Genomic DNA, 20,225 nt, shown 5'->3' with positions numbered 1-20,225 from the left:
GTTTCACATAAGGCTGAACCTCACACTTCTCCTCCCAGGTGTGCAGAGGGTACTTGTTTGCACAAAGCTGTAGCCTTTTTGTGTAGCCAGGGAAAAACCTCAGAGCACAGTCATGCAGCAACAGTTCTACACTCAGCTGCATTACACATCAGAACTATGCTAAAACCAAAGGTGTTGTCACACATGCACAGCAAGTGGCCATCTCTTCCCAAACAGTGCAGACATTGTTCAATTAACAGGCTGTAATTCAGTAACATACTGGAGGCCTATGCCTTACAGGCCAAGTTCTCAAATGTGGCCTGTCTAAAAATTCACATTACCAGTCCTCACGTGCCATTTAAGAAATCCAGGAACTTCATAAGTGTTGTACAGATACTGCAGAAACGGCAGTAAACCTACCTGGCCCTCTGCGTGCTTCCAAGGTCTGTATATGGCATTAACTGGGAAAACCTCCATGCCTAGCCCTCTCTGGATGCCAAACACTACAATATGCAGGCCCTTGCTGTCACGAATCTGAAATCCCGGATGGTCCAATTCATAGGTTACCACTTTGAAGTCCAGGCTAGGATTCTGCAACCAAAAAATAAGAGAGTAGCCAGCCTTGAACATTACAGTCTTCAGTCCTACCCTGTAAGAACCTCTCTTATCAGTATTGTATTCAGCTTAACATCCACCTGACTTTCAGTTGAAAGCAAGGGTTTTGTTTTAAAAAACAACAGGATTTAGACAGTTGTGAGAACTAGACTACAAGATGGCACTTCCCCCAGCACTACAGGCATTATCTGTCTATCCTTCCAAACTTTTCATTAACAACTCATCAAAACATTCCTCTCCCGCCCCCAAATCACACAGTGCCTTTCTTAGCATGCTAACTCTTCCCTTTTGTAGGCTTCCATATGCCCTCCAATAAAAGGCAGAGTGGTCTGACCCACTGGCAAGCAGAAGGGTGCTTTTCCTTTCAAAGAATGGACACTGCAAGTACTTCCAAAGCACCTAGCAGATTTTTAGCAATAGTGTGAAACCGCAGAGAAGTGGGAGCGTGGAGGGAGATATAGCCATTGTGTAACGCAGACCACCCATTTCAGATAGGTGAGCACCAAAGACAAAGCTAGTTGTATGTCCCAAGGTTTAGTGAAACAAAACAGTGACTCCTGCATAGGTTACAGGGAACATACAGGAAAAAAAAAAAATTAAAAAAAAAACCACCCAGTATAAGGTAGCCAAAGGAAATGGTACTCATGTTTCACTCAATTACAAAAATTGCTGCTATGAAGTGGTGGAAAAACTTTCCTATTTCTGAAGCGTCATCATATACAAGAAGCATTTAAGAGTTTTGGAATGAGTAGCTACAAAAATATTTTGTTTCATTTTCATCATTAATTCCTACAGTGAGAAGCTATTCAAAACAAAACTTTCCACTGTCAGAAATAAGTTAAAACACAAAAGCCCTCGGAGAACACACGCTGCGCTATGTGGGAACAGTGTGGAGTAAATCTCAAGGTGGACCCAAGTTCGCCAAGTTCAGGCATAATTTCATACTATTTCCCACAATTCCTGAAAATGCTCTTTTTCATGAGGAGAAAAACACCAATCATTCAAGCAGTACAATTACATCAGTAAGATTCAAAGCCATTCAGGCCCCTAGGAGCTTTGTATTCACACCTGCCCTTCTTTCAGATATGCAAAACTTACCAGCTCTTTCAGAACATCAATTAAGACCTCCACATTCCAGGTGTGCGCTTGTGCTCCATCACTTTTATCCTTCCCATCACTCCAAATCCCACTGCCAGGAGCCGAAATAGACTGCAAGTTAAACACACTCAGTCAAGCACTAGTCAAAAACAAAGCAGTCTCAGAAGCCACTAGCTACAGAAATCCCTGCAATAGGAAGATAAGCAGAAGTTCAGACCAGTTATGACACCAGTTGCACACTTTCAAGAATGTTTTATTCAAGAATATACTATACACATTTACAGCAGAACAGTTAGAAGTGTGGAATAGTAAAAGCAACTCTTAAATTACTCGAGGCTAGTATTTTAACTCCTCATTTTCTGTTGATTAATATATATATATAACCCCCACCCCAGCAGGCTACTCACTTGTAATGGAATGCCATCTGTCAATCCAGAATGAGTTCGAGCCATCATCCCCAAAACCCTGGCAACCTGGGCAGCCGTGACTTCCCGAACACCAAACTGCATGATTATGTTGCGACATTCTTCAACACTAAGATGCAACAAAACAGAGAGATCTTAATACCAAAGCAGGTTTCACTGTGGCACAACGTAATGCCGATCGATCAAAACAAGACATGCGAGTACAGCTGGCACAGACTGCTGGGAGAAACTAACTGCAGACTGTAAAATATGACCATTTACTCAACTTCAGTTGTGTTAGTCAAAGGATCCAAAATTCTAGGACAAGGAAGAAGAGAAATTCTGTAGATTCAGTCCATGCAACTATTTCCATGAAACATATTGTGCCATGTATTCAATTCAAAGCTAGGTCTACTTAAGTACACGATGTTTCACAGGCTATGCTCTGGCAAAGCAAAAGCAGAGGGTAGGTTTGGAACCGTTTGCTATTAAAAGCTCTTCCATGTATTGACCTGTGATACAGAGCTTCAAAGACTGAAGTCGCCTGCCAGCTAAAAGCGAAACAAAGGCTCTGAGAATGAGTATTTCAAACTGATGTGCGCTGTTCGGAAGGCAAGCTGAGAAAGGATGCCTTTTAGCCTGATGCAAGCCATGGCATCTCTCAGAGGTCACTAGCAGAGACCTTCAAGAAGCCAAAAGAGCAAACAATGAGCAGGGGCTTAAGTTCTAGTTTTAGAACCAAAAGCCTTTTTTGCAATTTTGATTTCGCTTTTTGAACACTTCATGATTAGGCCAACAAGTTAAGATTTATACAGCATCAGTACAGATAACAAAACTGTTCTATTAACAGGCATGTGTCAACACAGGAAATAACTTTCACTGTCTTCCATCAGATTTATATTGTGTGTTTCCATACTTCACCATTTAAACAGAAACTTAGGTTAATATCTTGGAGATTTGATCACCTCCTCAAAACAGTCAGTCTTTCCTTTAAGATACAGACTCATTTACTTTTCTCAGCTTGTGCTTAAGTGAATCTTCCCTTAAAGAAGCATTAGGTTGTATGAACCAGACTAAGTCCCCCTGCAAAACCTGCCACACACTTGCAGGCTCCCATTACCGCTACCAGTACTAGAGCACTACCCTTAATCCTTAGAAACCGCATTCAAAAATTGAGCTGGATTTGTGGAAACAGCAGATATACAGCAGGAAATAAACCCTTAATATATTCAAATTAAATCTTCAATACACAGCTTCTGACTAAAATCTAGCTTCTCCTTCCACTTTGTTGGTGAATACTCCAATCCACACATGTATATACACAAACAGCCCATGTAATGCAATACTTGCTCTCGGTGCCATAAGCAAAGCAAAGCCCTGCTCACACCGCTCCTGCAAACGCACACAGCTCTACAGACAACAGCCTGTCTCACACAGCTCCGGCATGCCAAGTTAACAGAGCTGCCCATCTAACACTTCAGACAAAAGGCAGAGGCAAGAATAGGGACCGTTATTGAAGATGTGGGTAATGTATGTCTGTGAATATAAACTCGCTCTGGGTTTGTGCAAAGACAGCTGTATGTTTACCAAAATAAGCCTAACCAGGCACAAAGACTTCAAAGCAGCTGTCAAGATACTCTGTTTTATTGCCAGCAATTCACTATCATAATTAGATTCTACAGCTACATATAATCTCAATCATACTGTGTACCACACTGATCAAAACCCAATACCAACAGAAAGCTACTGCTGGTCAACTTTCTTGAAGTGAGATTATTATCTCCAGTTCTGTATTCTATGTGGACGGTTTCATGCTTACCTCGCCACCTTTTGTTTTTATTTTTGCAAAAGGATGATCAAGGTCAAACTCTTATAAAACCTTCACACAGAATCCAAATAACTTTAGCTAGCACTTACTACAAGAAAATCCTACACAATTTCAACAGATATTCTACACTCATTAGAAGAAAGCAAAATATAAACCAGGAGTCAAAACAAATGACCTCGTAATACTTAATGAAGTTCTAGGTATTTTAGTACTTGAAGAGTTCTTTACCTTTTGCCTCAAGAAACAGAAAACCACCACCACCACCCAAGATGCTTGAAAATTACATTTTCCTACAAACCTTGTACAAAAGCCATAGCCAACTTCTTGCATGAAATCTGCCAGAGAACTCTCCATCATGGTTTTGGCTATCCCTCCAGAATCAGGCAGGATCCTGTCCATTAGAATGTCCCGTTTTTCAGGGTATAGAAGTGGTGCAAGCACCACAGGGCAACGTTCCTGGGGAAAATCTAAAGGCAAGAGTAACAAAGGAAAAAAGCGTCAAAACCCCCACACCACCAGCCGCATGCAAGTGACCATTCAAAGTAACTTGGCTGCTGTGCTAGAGTTTCCCTGCTGCTGCAGAAATCGGGACAGCACCAGCACAGCATTCTTCCATCCCACCTCCCAGTTCTCTACTGCCACTTGGATATTCCTAGAGAACATGAATGTAGAATAGACCAGGGTTCAGCCAGTTTTACTGCTGCTGCCCAGAAGGGCTAGTAGCTGTGCTGGTGGTAAGTTACCAACTAGACTGTCACTAACAGCAGTCATCCAAAACAAGCAGAGAGCAGGAAACAATACCACAGTACAGCAAAAGCCTCTACTCCAGATCAGGAAGTATTAGGAAACAAAGGAGCTGCTGTTGAGTCTAGGAAGTCTGGCAAACATAAACCAGGCATTTGGGCATGGAAAAAGAGAATATTCCCTTCTTCCTTTCTAAGAGAGACAAGGTAATGAGAGGTTCTGATGCACGGATGGGAGTTTCGCTCACGGTGGAAAGCAGCAACACCACCTTATGGGTTGGTCGTCCTGAGATGGCATTATCTTTACGATGATGCATCACACCTCCACACCCTTCACGGCCATTCACACAAGAGCTCCCAATTTCCCCAAGCAAAGAGAGAGGAGTTACAGAAGCTAATACACTAATCTTCATGAAAGTATGAATTATGAAGTTTCACTTAAACAGAACAAATATTTTGCTCTTGTATAAAGGTTCCTCTAGGTCTGTGCAGAACCAAGGAGGGGGCTGAATTAAATTCAGTTAGCTTCTCGAGTCCAAATCCTCCTTATTTTGATGGGTTTACAGCAAGTACTTATTTTGGAAAGGAAGAGACTACCACATCGGTAACGTCCCCTGCGTCACACAACGACCACGGTAGCTTCCAGGAAATGCAACAGGGTTTATTCAAGGGCACCTCCCTCACTGTGCTGGTGTTTCCTCATAGATCTGCACCCAATATAAACAACCCAGTGCCTAAAATCCATCCATCTGAAATGGTAATGTTCCTTACACTGTAAGGAGTTCAAGATTTTCAACTACAGTGCACTGAGTTGCTTTAATTAAACCCACAAATACCATACCACACAAGCAAGCAAAGAAACTTCAATATCCCCTTCTTTACGCTTATTTATGACAACTTTTAAAAAAACCCAACATGAGAACACTTTACTGCTCATTGAAAGAAAAACAGTATGTTATAGCTAAATGCTAGAACAGTGATATTTTTGTCAGTTTAGAGTTATGAAAATGTACTGAGTTCTACCTCACCAAGCTCCTCACCATTTCAGCAGCAGAACACACCGACAGTAAGTTACAAACACTCATCTCAAAGTTGTATTTAGTCAGGCTTCCTGAACACCACCACACTTACCTCTACGTAATGTTTTGAGAAAAGCGTCAATCTGTTCCTGTCCTACCCCAAAGGCTCCCTTCTGCCCAAAAAGGAGATGGGAGAGGAGAAGGTGCAGGACCTCTATTGCAATATCTTGGAAGCCACCTTCTTGATTTCCACCGACGTCCGCGTCAATGTAAGAGCGCAAAAGATCCGGGAGTTTCTGTTTGATAAACTGGGCAGCTTTTGAAAACAAAAGAGGCTAGAGTCAAAACCTGAAATTTCTTTTTAATATGAACACTCTTTTTACATAGGACTCTTTAGGTACCATACCCTTAATTTTTTTTTGTTTTTTGTTTTTGTTTTTGTTTTTACACAAACCATAACAGTTCAGATACTTAAATCAAAGTCTCATAATCCACAGCTCAACTCAAGTATTAATGAACAACTAAAAGGTAAGATATCACAGTATCTCAATTTCATTCACTATCTGGGAAGTAATTCATGGAAGGGACCTCCAATTTCATCTAAGACAAAACGACTGCACTATCTATGGCCCCTCTCAAAATGGTGTTAGACTTCAGTAAGGCTACAGACTGCAAGATCTTTCATTACTCAGGTCACACAGGCACACATCTAGCCACCTAGAAAGCCCACTGCTTAAAAAGAAAAAAAGGTGTCCCTGTTGCAGTACTTTGGAAGCTTCACTTACCAAAACCTCGTAGATCCGAGCTGAAAGAGTTCAGTAAGGCAAGGCCAAAAATCACCTACAAACAAGAACAGCATAGTAAGGGGACATCCTCCTTTCTAACAAGCTTAGCCAAAAAACATTACAATATTTTTGAAATAAATGTTCACCTACCTCTTGAACTTTACTTAATTTGATGACTTTACTCAATTGGGCAAATAAATGGGGTGAAGGCTTTAGACTCTGAAACAGGTAAGAAGAGTTAAACAGAAGCCGTTATGCGATTAGTCTCATTCGTACTGTGGCAGGTTACCTAGAGTCCATTTGCAGGTCTGGAATATTACTAACTGTTCTGTTGTAGGCTAACACAAAGCTTATACAGTTGAAGAAAGCATCTTTGGAACTATTTTTTGATACATCTAGACTAAAGTTTCTTTTGCGTATCCCACCCTGTCACTACTGAACCCCCACCATGGCTTTCATATTGAAACAAACAGGAGCACTGATGATTTATTTTGGTTCTGGCTGCCCCACGCAAGCCATGAAGTACTAACATTAGATTAAGCTTTAAAATTAATTTGCAGTCAGAGTCATTGAATAACTTGCTCAGTTTAACAAAAAGAAAAAATTCCCACTTCCAGCCAAGCTCAATTTTTGAAGACTTTAGTACAACCAATCTTAGCCATTAAAACCCCCCAGGAAAAACACGGGAAAACAAGCTGGTTTCCTACAGACCCCTTCACTGCAGTTTCTGGCATGGGGATCCCCATCAAGAGGCACACAAACCTTCTGATAGTGCAACGGATTGTCAATGGCGTAGGACAGCGTCGAGATAAAGTTTGGTTTCGTAATCAGCGACGCACACTCCTGGATCAGAAATTGAGTCTGGAAAGAAGAAGAACACTTCAATGCTCATATTTTGCAACAGGACAAGAAAACAAAACTTCCACTGTTCACTATGTGCAGTAAACCTAAACAAAGATAAGGTGCTTAAGTCTTGTAAGTGCCCAAATTCTCTTTAACATTAACCAGTTTCTTTTCATTCAAGTTTTCTTCAAAGTTTGTTTTTTCTTTAAGACTGAGAAAGTGATCAAACCTTGCCCATCATGTGCGCAATGTTTCATTTTCTCTAAGCATCCTCCACACACTGCAACAGACAATCTAAGAATATGTGATTCCTGTTTATGAGCTTAAAAGTCTGTGGCAAAGGATGCCTTGCTTAAGGATGAAAACGTTTCTGAGAACACAGGGAGCCAGCACCACAAGTGCCAGTTAGTGGATTTGGACATAATCTTGAAACACAAAGGCTTTTGAAACAGAGCACTGCATGTGGCCGAAAGAACAACTGTACTGAATCTATCCATTTTTCCAGATCAAGGTATTGTAAGAGTCAGATACCAACAATTTGTTGTCTTTTGACTTGAGGACTGGCGCAAGGCGCTTGGCCATATACCAGAAAAGAAGTTTGCTTGAAGCTACTACCTCTAACCTGCCTTTGTGCTTAAAATGGATCAGATCCTACTGCAGATTTGTAACAACCAAAACAAATAAGCAGATGCCTCGGTGCAAACTTTACCTGATGGAAATCTTTGCCACTACTTTTACCATCGCCACTGAAATCCACGTGCGAGAATAGACAGCGTAGTAAATGCCTGTCTGCCTCGGGACCGTGCCTATTCACAATCTGGAATAAAAAAAAAATCCAAAACACAGCTTAGTAGCAAACAGTCATTACAGAACAAGATCTGGGTCTAGTGCTACAGCAGTACTTCTAGTGGTTAAGTCGCCCACAGTTTTAACAAAACTGCTAAGAATGTTCCTTCTTAATCAGTAACCTAGAAACCTAGAAAGTCGTTAACCCTATTTGCAAATGAAAAGTAGAAACTAAGAGATAAGCAAAGAATCTAGGCACAAGTCATTGACACAGAAGCCATGCATTTCATGGGTGGTATTCTTAACACCCCTTTTTACGAAGCTTTTTAAAGTCACCTAGAGGATGATTCCCAGCTTCCCTGCCCCCAGAGCAGCCCACAATCCACACAGTGCCATGGCCTCACTCTTCCCCATTTCCTCCCAGTTACGGTGGCCTAACTCCACAAGGCTACAGCCTTGGGACAACATGCACCTCTGTGCTATGCCTGTGTAGCAGGGATTTATTCCACAGACAAGCCACCTCACAGCATCCTCACTGATCTTGCAGGCAGCTTCTACGTTGTCTCTCGGTTATGACCAACCTGGCTGCCATTACTCCACAGTCTTTTAAGACATAAAGGGAATACTACACAGGAAGTGTTTCCTGCCATCTCAGGGAAAAAAGTTCATCTCCAACTTGCTCATTAGCAAGCTTTAAAATCAAATACCACAAGTTGAACACCTGCAGCTGAGACCTTCTACCACCTCCTTCCCCCATCATTAGAGCATATTCAGCTGAATTCCTGTGTCAATGCAGGTGATCTGCATTTGTTAATTTGCAACACCTATTACTCATTACCAAATCTTAACAATGCTATTGCATTTTTGTTAGCATCCCCTGTCATTTGCCCTAAGTTAACTCTTGGCTACCGACCAGCTCATCAGCTTGTTGTTTGAAGTACCTTTAGGTTGTTTCAGTGCTTATTCATTTCTTTAAACCTCATCTAACTGGACAGCATTATTTGTTTTTAACAAAATCCATACTGGCAGAAATTCGAAATCACTTAATCACTAGTATCTTGCCTCTTCTGTCTAAATAGTAGCAGCTAACATCAAATCCCACCTTCATCTATTGGCAAAATTTTTGCCATTGTTTCCCCCTTGGGGGCTGCAGGACAGACACAACATGCACCAGTACAAACCAGCAGCTCTGCCCACGCCCTTACAGCAGCCTTCCAGTACCTGAAGGGGCCTACAGGAAGGATGGAGAGGGACTTTTCGAAAGGGGGTGCAGTGATAGGACAAGGGGGAATGGCTCTAAATTAAAAGAGGGCAGATTTAGATTAGATGTTAGGAAGAAACTCTTCACCATGAGGGTGGTGAAACACTGGCCCAGGTTGCCCAGAGAAGCTGTGGCTGCCCCCTCCCCGGCAGTGCCCAAGGCCAGGTTGGATGGAGCTCTGAGCAGCCTGGGCTGGTGGAAGATGTCCCTGCTCAGGGCAGGGGGGTTGGAACCAGATGATCTTTAAGGTCCCTTCCAACCCAAACCATTCTATGATTCTACGGTTCTATGCTCTGACGACCTCCACCAAGCCCACTGTTTCACCCCGTCATAAACATCCTTGTTTGCCAGTAGCTTCTTTGTGCAAAAAGACAAACGGCGTTGCTTGAGGCTGTGTTTGCTCCAGCTCTGCTGTTTCTGATTGTTCTCAGCTCAATTCTTCTACCACTATCTGACACTGCGCTTCCCTTTGCCTCATAGCCTGCTTATTTCAGTGGCTGCCAAGTTTTGTTCTGCTGGAAAGAAACACTGGAGCTGGATATAGCTCTGCTTCTTGACCAGAGGCTAGAATATACATGCTCCTGGCACACCAGTCCAGAGTAGATTGCCCACTCCAGTTATGTTGACAGCTCTGCCTTGGAAGGCAGCTCATCCCTCACGATTAGGTAGGACAACGCTCAGACTGGTGCACAAGGCAGAAAAACTGAATGGACAGCAAATTTTGCTAGTTAGCTCAGGCTTCAGAACACAAGCAATTCATTTCGGCAATCCCAATTAAGTATGTAGATTTAGATGTGGTAACAAGACTGGCATGAAGCTGGATCAATCTCCTAGTGAGTTATTTGGTGCTATGACCGAGATGAACTCAACGAAGCAGAGAGATGCAGAAGAGAACTGTCAGTACTAAAGCCATTGACACAACTTTTCTGCATCAGAATGACATTGCTTCCTTGCTTAGAAGCAACTTCAGAAGGTTAGTAATTTGAAAATTTAACACACAGGGAGGGAGGGAAGAAGGAACACTAGAAGTGCATTGCAGCATCTTTCAACTCTAACTACATTCATGCAAAATATTTTTCAGGAAACGAGAATGAGAATTACTAGTTTTCCTGTCAAAAGAGCTGAAAGAAACCTTTGTATTGGCAGCCTTCTTGCAGATTTACAGGACAGTGTACCCAATCATAAAATAATCTGTAAAGACTTTTTTTTAACCATGAGGGTGACCAAGCACTGGGACAGGCTGCCCAGAGCGGTTGTAGAGTCTCTGTCCACGGAGGTACTCAAAAGCTGTTTAGACATATTCCTGGGCAACCGGCTCTGGGTGACCCTGTCTGAGCAGGAGGTTGGACCAGATGACCTCCACAGGTCCCTTCCAACCTCAACCAACCCGGGATTCAGGATAAAGTCTGAGCCACACTCATTTGGATTTATCCAGAGACAAGCTGGACTGAGTTTAGGCAAACACAACAACAAAAAAAAAACCGACCAAAAATAACTCTACTTTTACTGATCTTGGAAAACAAAACTTTCTGGATCTACCTGGCCACAAAGTCCTTCCCTCCTCTTCAACCAGGTTCTCTTTACCACTAATTTTGGAAAAGGAGACCACAAAAAGTAATTTTAGAGGAAGCCATTCTTTAGAATTTGTCTCTGACAAACGCATAAAAGGTGGATTTTTTTAATGCACGTCCTATTTTTTTAAAACAGTCCTAAAGCATCACCTATGTTAAATGACTACTGAAAGCATATTTAAGCAGAAATTAGTTGCTCAATCTTTGCCACAGCTATGCTTGTAAGTGATGTATTTAAATGCAAGTGTCATTTTGGTCAGTTGTGACAAGAACAACTCCAGGTATGGTTTTCCACATACCCTGTATGCTTATATAGCCTTGTAAAATTGAGTGAAATATGCCAAAAATTTACACCAAGCAGTGTACTTGTAGACAAAGAGAGTTAAAGCATGCACATACAACCTCTTCAACTATCTAAGGAGAAGTTGTACTAACAACCACAAAAGGAAAATAGTATCAGAAAGTTAAAAAAAAAAAAGGTCATGGAGATTTTAGGAATTCAGTCTTGAAACCCTAGATCCGTCTTAGAATCAAAACATACACAAACCAGCCATGTCCCACAGACCCGTTTTCAGTCTCCCACCACAGTGAGTCTGGTAAGGGGCCTGCCATGAAAGGTAAGGAATAATCTGTCCCACTTTAGATGGCTGTATTCCAACTGAATGGCAGATCAACCCTATCTCCTCCCAAATCAAAGAAATGTTTATCATCCTGCATGTGACAGATCTGCAAGCCAGTCACACCTTGCTGCCAAAATCGTCTGTTGAAACTACCAGGGACCCAAAGGACAGCATGATCTCAGCTGAGCCCCCCACAAGTATCGAACTTGCAAAAACACAGAAACTTGTAAAAAGTTACAAGAGATGTATTCCATCTCCATGGCCTTTGAGATCATTCCAAGCAGTGAATACTGCTGAAATCACCCCCTCTCACCTCAAGATAAGCCATGAATGCACTTTCAAAGAAGTCAGCTGTTACCAGAAACTCACTGTGCTTAAGCCCTCCGGCCTCCTAATCTCATGCAAATCACCGCAGGACTGCACTAGTGCAAGAAAAAAAAAAATTTTAACTGGCCCAGCTGTCTGCTGGGAACGGCACTAAGCCAGTTTCTAAAACTGGCTCAGTAGCATTCACTTCCTCCTAAGCACTCCTCTGTGGATAATGCTTTTCAGTCCATCCTGCTAGTCAGAGCTATTTTTAAAACAGTCAGTTAAACCAGAATTCCTGCCCAGATCTCAGATATTTCGGGTTCAATCTGCAGTTGCTCTGCCTGCCTTCTGAAAACCCAGTGTCAAGAAAGTCAGCTTGGCTTTGCCACCAAGCCATGCTTCATCGAATGAGATGACGAGCAAAAAGCTTTCACCGGAGGTAAGTGGAAGCATTCAGATGCAAGTAACCATGTACTCACGCTTTCTGTACAAAAACCCTGAACAGCAAATGTGTATGTTCTCCTCCCTCTCCCGATCTGTGTTCTATACAATTTCCAAAAGTTTTAAGATTTACCCTCACAGGAGTTAGGCAAGCTTTGCACACCACTCTCCAAGAGCAGCAGTTAATCCTAATATTCAACCACAAAGTTAACACTGGTCTCAGCTCTGAGCTGCCGTATTCCACAACCAGACAGATGAAACCGAAGGAACATCAGAGACACGAGCTGCAATTCTCAGCACCGCAGAGCGCAACTCAAACCAGAAGAGAAGCTCCATTTGACACTCCCACTGCCTCTTTCCAAAATGTCTTGTGTTGTATCATGAGTTTACTTACATGCTGTATTTCCTGCTGGCTGGCTCGGTAGTTTTTCTTGGTTAAATTGTCCACCAGGTAGCTGATTTGAGACAAGGCCAGCGAGAGCGAGTCAAGATTCATTGCTGGTTGGGGCGGAAGCAGGCGGCCGAGCCCGGCGCAAAATCACCATTATTCCCCTTTAGTCACCTCAGAGACAGGTTAATTTTTTTTCCCCCAATTAGCCTGTATATGGTTCTGTGTTACTTCCTTCAGCTCTTCTTTCTTAGTTGTCTTCCTCTGTTCTGAAACATGGCACCTGAAAAGACAATGCTGCATTACATGTAAGTTCTGTAGCAACCTCACAGCTATGTTCTAAGGCACTGCTGCTATCTTGTCATGGAACCAGTGGATTTAAAAGTAAGTTTTTTAGGTTGGTTTCTTCTTTTTTTAATTAAAAAAAAAAAATCTTCAAGCTGTTGGTATGGTGTTAAAAGCAGTTAGTGGTGCCTCTATATTTTCTGCTTCCAGCAGAACACTACAGGGTAGAAAGTTAAATCCTAGAAGAATTCAGCACTATGTGTCAGAGCTTTTTCTTTTCTATTTTTGCTTAAGAACTAGCTTGTCAAACAAGAAAAATAAAGTTTAGCAAAGAAATTGATAACACAGATGTTTGATAGCTTAGCTTACATAAACCATTTGACATAACCATGTCCACAAGGAAAAAGAAGTGCTATTAACTTTTCACAACACAAACTTTGTTGTTTTCACACTACCCGACCACATTTATTCATTTCTACATTTTGCCAGTCTGAAAGAGCTAGCAAACAGCTCTGTCAGAAGAATGAGTACCCTTTCAGCACTGTGAGAAAGAAGAAAACAAGATGCATAATGAATTAGATACCACACAGCAACAATCAGAGGTCAGAATCATTCGAAGCATCAATCACAAGTTTACAAAAAAAACCCAACCACCAAAGTGCTTTTTAACCATCTCCGCAATATTTTGCCTCACTACCATCAAAGTAGCATTGCACTCCACACTCCACACCAAAACAAGCAATTGTGAATGAGCAACACACACAAAGAACTGCAATAAACTAACCCTAACATTTGGCTTATACTGAAACAGCTTTCCAGTGAGCTACAACAGCAGAGCTTGCCAGCTTAATAAATTTCTGTGACAACACAAAACTTGGCACTTGACATCTCATCTGTTAAATTACAGATTGCCAATGTGATAAAACTGCATCCCAAAGCAAGTCCTGCATAACCAGCAGCCTGAGGAGTCTCAAAGGAAGCCGTAAGCTGCTCAGAGGAGCAATTTATCAGAGGTGGAACCAAGATGAAGAGTCACTGTTTCGAAGCTCCTCTTGATCAAAACACAAAGGTCACCAGGCTCCGTGCCAAGAGTCTGACAATGCCTTTTTCAGAATAAGAACTATTGCTTTGCTGTCTTGGCTCTATGGCCAAAACCACCAGTACACGATTTCGGCCTCATCGTTGAGATGGATCGCATAGGCGACGTGTTAACTTGGCACATGTAACGCTTAGGGCAAATCAGTTCAGCAAGCAGCACGGCTCGACACAGCAGTGGTCCTTCCGCAGGAACTAAACAGGAATGGTACGGAGGCAAGCTGAAAAGGCTGTGCTGGGTAGCACTAGAAAAATCTTTCCCCCTCTCCCATTATACAAAGGTTTTCACTAGCTCACACTTAGAACTACAGCTTCTTTAACCTCTGCCTGCGCTTTAGAACGTATTCTGCCCCCATACAAGAAAGAATCTACACAGTGATAATCTCCGTAGCAGAGGCAGCAAGACACCTCCCGGCAGGACCAGCAAGTTCACACGCAACATCTCGGGGGAACCTCCGCTCCTCTTCATCCTCCACAGACACCCCAATCAGCAGGAGCAACAAGTCCTGTCACGGGCATTGAACACCACTCTGCTCTTTGGAAAAAGTTTATGAAATGTGAACTTGGGCAAACTATTTCTAAGGGAAGTCAAATCATCGACTGACTTCCATACTTTCATTATGCCACAGCAGACCCTGCCTACTCCCAGCAGCTACTTAAGCGCCTACTTACACAAAAAACTTCACGGAAAATAAACTTTCAAGCAGTAATATTGAAAGCATTCTTCAATGACAAGGCAGTTGTGCTATGAAAAAATTTCAGAGCATGTTTAGAACTGCAGCAAGAAGAATTACAGAAGACTTTAAATTTTCCTTTTTTTGTACATCTGACAAGCTATAATTAATTGCCTTTATATACAGGTTTAAAAGCCCACTGACTGTGAAACAGCTTTTTAAGAAGGGGGATAGGCACAAAAGTTAAGATTTCTCAGTAGCACAGTACCTGATTTTTTTTTTTTTTTTAAATAACTCTATGCCTCTTTTAGAATAATCCAGAAAGAGTCACTGGGCATGGCAAGTACACACGTCCCAAGCAGTTCGTACTGGCAGGGCGTAACATACAGGACCAACGTAGCACTTCTGGAAAAAATATCTGTTAAAAAAATCAAGCAGACCACCATGCCACAGTACCAACACCCACAAAAACCACTGCCAGAATCTCGCCAGGGGAATTCAGTCCCTGTCCAAGCACCAGATTTCAGCAACCAGCCTGAAGAACTCAAGGGCTGGTTGAACTCAGGCCTCGAGAACCAGGCACAAACCAAGACTCCAACTCAGTCATTTTCAAGGCAGTAATAAAAAGTTTCAGAGTTTGCCTTTCAGGCCCCTAGGAAGAAAAACCACATTTCTCTGGGCATTGTTCCTCCGACCAATACAAACAGCACAGCAATCACACCTACTCCACCCAAAAATCGAGCTGTCAGGTACTGGAGCTCCTTGAGCTGGGCTCAGTCATAAATGCAATCCTGCCTGCTGCCATACAACACCCTGGCAGAGCACGGACCCCATGCCTATCAGCATCACTGCCTTCTCCCAAGAAAAGCAGGTACTACCATCTCAATGTGCTTTAATGGCACGGAAGCACAACCAGCTTTGCCACTTTCTAACTGTAAAATCTGGCAGTGCCACCGAAGAACCCAAGTCAGGGTCAAAATGGGATTTTCCCTTTCAAGGAAGCAGAACAAGGGCCCGAGCAGACACCGCGACTCAAGGACAGAGCACAATAGCTGAAGGAAGCAGCCTCCTATTTATGTTCTAAATATACGGTTTGCACAGCATGTATCCTGATACACTGAAAAAACCTGACAGCTCTCACCAGCACCAGGCTAACGGCATTTCAGAATTTCAAACGGTGCAACCTAACTTACAATAGTATAGAAAAATCAGAGTAATTAAAGGTGCCCTGCCCGGAAAGCAGAAGTGCACAGGTATCTCTCTGGTCATTCAATGCAAGGCTAAAATTCAATTTCTATGGCACTGATTAAGAAAGCTATGAATGCTATGCAAAGTAGACTTTTATTTTTAGATGCATATATTCTTAGTGGGACTGAATGTCCCTACACTGGCCTCAACAATTCAAGCAGCTTTCAGTCCATGGGGCAAACCTGCCAGCTTCACAGGTTCAGAAAATTCACGCCTCAGACAAAGAGTTTACCAAAAGACTCGCTAATTTTGCAGACAAAATTAGCTACTTTCAGTTACAGTTCCTATGATACAGTAGCCGATTAAGCTATCAGACACAGGAGCTCTTAAAAGATTACCATTTCACATTGTGCAAGGAAGCTGATCTTTCAAAGGTAGAAAACGTTTACTGAAATCTGAAGTATTAGAGCCTCAACACTTCCTAAGGAAATTAACAGGCTATCAGCAAAACATTTGGCACCTATTTCAGTACATTCTTTTCAACAGCAGAGTTCTGTCGGGTCATTAAAACACAAATACAATAAAATTTTAGGCAAGAACCCAGAAATCACAAAATACAGAGGGATAATATGTAACCAGCAGTTGGGTCTGACAAAAAGACTCTCTCCTAACCTGAAGCAGATCACTAGGAGTCACTAAGCCCGGCTGCTGAAGATGACAAACCTCAAGCCTTCCACAAATTTGCAAAGAGCCTTACAAAAAAAGTAATTTCAAAATTACTTCAAGCTGCACTTTGTAGTTTTTTTTTTCAGTATCTTTCAAAACTAAGTAACTACTCCCACTGGGTTTCAAGAGCTGTAAAGATTTCAGGCCACATGTACCGCACATAGAGGATAAAACTGCTCCAGTGACAGAAACAGCAACGTGTTTGCTGATAAGGTTCTAAACTCCTGTCAAAAAGCACCACATAAAACATGCTGAAAGCACCACTGCTAAACTGGTTCTTTAGCACATGGTCCCTTACCTGCTCCTCACGCCAGACACAAAGAGACCCAACGAAGAGCAGGACGCCCCACACGAGAAGCACTCCAAGGGAGGAAGAGGGTTAGAATCACGCCACAGTTAAATCTCAGGATGTCTATCATTCTGAAATCTACAGACAGCAAAACTTTACAATCTAAGTCACATTAACAGTAAAATAAGCTACTGATCAATTCAACCAGTTCAAATTTAGGTGCTTACATGTGGAAAGGCCACCTGAACATTCTACGTACCGGAAAACCGCACACAGTTCCAGTCAACGGGAAGACACGATGTTGACTAGACACTGTAACTTTAGTTGACAGAGCAGCTGAACTAAGCACATTCGTTCACTCCCATATATTAAGACCAGTTAACTTTCACGCTTTGAACCTACCTCAAATATATCAGGCACACATCAATCATGACATGGCCACTTCAGGCACTTTCACATCTCAACTACGATTGTTTACAAAAAAAAAATCCCAAGAAACTCTCACTTCCTACTTTCTCTTCAGTCAAACACTGCAGGATAAAGTTTCCATTGGAGGGAAGTTAAGGAAATGCATGGACCCGTTCTCAAAGGTTTTGTGCTGTTTCCTCATCCAAAAAGTTTTTTAGAGCAGTTAAATGCTATTTCAAAAGGCAAAGGAGAACTGCAATATTCACCTAGCGGGGATGGTTAAAGAACAAAAGACAAATCTGGCTAAAACCATGATCGCCTCCGACGGGATTCGCAGATAAGAGTTCCCACCACCGTTTAGCGATAGCCCATTGCGGGGTCACAAAACATCACTGTCCACTTTTCCCAAGTTATGTTTGCACAGTTTCTCTTCCACTTACTGAATACCAACAGTAGCCATTTCAGCATCAATTAAAATGAATTAAATATCCATGAACACTGTGCTAGAAGAACAAACAGGATTAGGTATTTCTCCACAGAATAGAGACAAGTAGATACCAGGCTTGCTACGAGTTTGGTTTGGAGACAGCAGGCCAACAGGATCAACAGTTAACAGCAAGCTTAAAAGCATAAGTGCAGAAAAAAACAAGACAGTAACTAGTCTAGAAAGGACAAACTATTGCCAAGTAAGTTTTGCTTCCTGTTTGTCAGTCACCTCACTCCGACTTGTCCTGCCCATAATCTCAGTCAATGCCCATGCAGTTACCTTAGAAATAGGAAACACTTGAGCTGTGTGCATTCAGCATGACTTGTCAGGTGTCTCACCTGTTTTGTCACCCACCTTGACAAAATGTTCCACCGAGAGCAGACGTCACACTTCCTTCTAACAAGTGGGACTCAGAAACCACCCAAGCTCACCACTTATCAACAAAGCATCTGGTTCGGCATTTTTCAGTATTATCTTGCCTCTGTTGTAAATACAGTCCAGATCGTTTGTGGCTTGTTGAAACTAATCTACGACTGCTCACTAACCTTAAGAACACGGTACTACCTCGAGTCAGAGAACTACTGCAAAGCAGCTATTTCTCCCAACACAGCATCTGCCCAAGCAGCCAACTGTTGCTGCTCCCAGTTTCGAAACGAGCCAGCCCATTGCACAGGCCGGCGCGCTGCTGACCAGAGGCCAGCGCCGAGGAGCGCGTCTCCCGCGGGGTCTGCGGGGAGGTGAAGGCGATGCGGCCGGCTCAGTGACTCGGGGCTCCCTGCTTACAGGTCACCGCTTTCCTCCGGGTAAGTCACAGCAGGGCCCGTCTCCCGCAGCGGCCCCCGGGGCAGGCCCGGCACCGGCCGGGTTCGGAGTCCCGCAGAGCTCCGCCTGTCACCATCAATACTACAACAGCAGAGGGGGAAGAGAAACGCAAACAGCTCCGGACCCGGCAGCCCCCGTCCCGCCTCGAAACGGCCACCGGGCACCTGCTGCCGCCGGAGCCTTCCCCTCGGCCCCCGAGCCGAACCCGCCTGGGCCTCCCGCCCCGAAGCCCCTCGAAATTGGCTCGGCCGCTCCATCCCGGCGGCGGCGAGGGAGGGGGCGCGGAGCGGCGCAGGCCAGGTCAGGCCAGGCCGCGGGGGCCCGGCGCGCTGCCCCACACGCACCCCGGGCTCCCTCCGCCGGCCCCGCCGCCTCCCGGCCCGGCCTAAACCGCCGCCCGCCACCCCGAAGGCCCCGGTACTCCCAGCCGGGGCCGTGCCCGGCGCGGCGGAGCGTCGCTCACCTCAGGGGCCGCAGCAGGGGGGGCAGAGCGGGGCGCTGGGCTGCAGCCGCTCGCGGTTTTACCCTCTCGCCTCCGCCGTTTCGCTACAAAATGGCGGACGGGGTCGCGCGCTCACGTCGCGCCCTTTCCCCTCCCCCGTCCCCTCGCGGCACGCCAGCGGGGGGAGCAGCGGGGCGCGGGTGGGCGGGGCGCCCGCCGAGCCTCCCGCCCCCCCCAGCGTGGCGCTTGCCCAATCAGAGCGCAGGGCCGCGCGCGACCTGCCCAATCAGCGCGGAGCGACTTCAGCCGTTCTCTTCCCCGGCCCTCCGCGCGGAGCCAGCGACGCGCGCCCATTGGCCGAGAGCCTCCGGAGTCCTTCCTACCGTTTTGGCCAATCAGCGCTGCCAGACCTCTACACCCACGCATGCGCACCAGCGGCAAACCCGGGCTGGCAAGGCCGACCAATGAGCGCGGGGTGCTGCGGTGGGGCGGGGCGGGAAGGGGAAGTGGCGGGGAGCGCCAAAGGGCGCGTGGTGTTATGGCGGGGGGGGCGGGGAACAGGGGCGCCCCTCCCCGAGTGGTGCCATCCGCCCCGCCCACCCTTGCCGGGCTTCCCTCCCCGCGCAGCGCGGTGGTACGGCCCCAGGCGGGGCGCCCCCCCCGCCCAGCGCGGTGGTACGGGCCGAGGCTGTGGTGCCTCATCCCGACAACATGGCGGCAGCGCCCCGCCGGTTCAGGATGGGTCCTTCCCGCTCGCCTCAGCCGCCCCCCGCCCTGGGGGGCCAACGCCGGGATCAGGACACACCCCCACCCCCCCGAGAGGGCGCTCCGGGGGACGATGGCCCGAGGAAGGCCCGAAGGCCTCGCCGGTGGTTGGGGACCCCCGGCCCGCCGCCGTGGGCTCAGCCCCGAGGCCCACCCCAGGCCCCGCGCCGTCCGCAGCAGAGCTGGGAGAGCCGGGCTGGTGTTCGGGGACACGGCTTCGTCCCCGCATCCCGCCCGGGAGCATCACCTCCCTCCTCTGGCCCCACAGAAACCACCACGACCCACCTGGTGCACGAACCACAACGTCACTTTTATTGAGTCGAGGGCCCTCCGCTTTCCGCAGGTAGAAAATAC

The 20,225-nt window shown here is 45.1% G+C and overlaps 1 protein-coding gene across 5 annotated transcripts in view; it reads right to left on the bottom strand.

Moving 5' to 3' along the window:
• Window positions 1-19,280, bottom strand: part of CNOT1 (CCR4-NOT transcription complex subunit 1) — a 59,934-nt gene extending 40,654 nt beyond the window's left edge. For 4 of the 5 annotated variants that reach the window (XM_075434131.1, XM_075434133.1, XM_075434134.1 and 1 more), the window contains exons 1-11: window positions 19,128-19,280; window positions 12,697-12,973; window positions 8,024-8,131; window positions 7,234-7,332; window positions 6,622-6,690; window positions 6,472-6,526; window positions 5,799-6,002; window positions 4,223-4,391; window positions 2,100-2,226; window positions 1,693-1,803; window positions 400-570 (exon numbers count right to left, since the gene is read on the bottom strand). In XM_075434131.1, the coding sequence (XP_075290246.1) occupies window positions 400-570; window positions 1,693-1,803; window positions 2,100-2,226; window positions 4,223-4,391; window positions 5,799-6,002; window positions 6,472-6,526; window positions 6,622-6,690; window positions 7,234-7,332; window positions 8,024-8,131; window positions 12,697-12,798 (1,215 nt within the window). In that variant the 5' untranslated portion in view covers window positions 12,799-12,973; window positions 19,128-19,280. Of the gene's footprint in view, window positions 1-399; window positions 571-1,692; window positions 1,804-2,099; window positions 2,227-4,222; window positions 4,392-5,798; window positions 6,003-6,471; window positions 6,527-6,621; window positions 6,691-7,233; window positions 7,333-8,023; window positions 8,132-12,696; window positions 12,988-19,127 lie in introns of all 5 variants that reach the window. The other variant, XM_075434132.1, reaches the window with a different exon arrangement.
• Between the last annotated feature and the right edge of the window lie 945 nt (window positions 19,281-20,225).

This window comes from Opisthocomus hoazin, chromosome 12, assembly GCF_030867145.1.
Source record: "Opisthocomus hoazin isolate bOpiHoa1 chromosome 12, bOpiHoa1.hap1, whole genome shotgun sequence".
In the NCBI taxonomy this organism is placed as follows: Eukaryota; Metazoa; Chordata; class Aves; order Opisthocomiformes; family Opisthocomidae; genus Opisthocomus; species Opisthocomus hoazin.
This window is presented reverse-complemented; position numbering and strand designations above follow the sequence as displayed.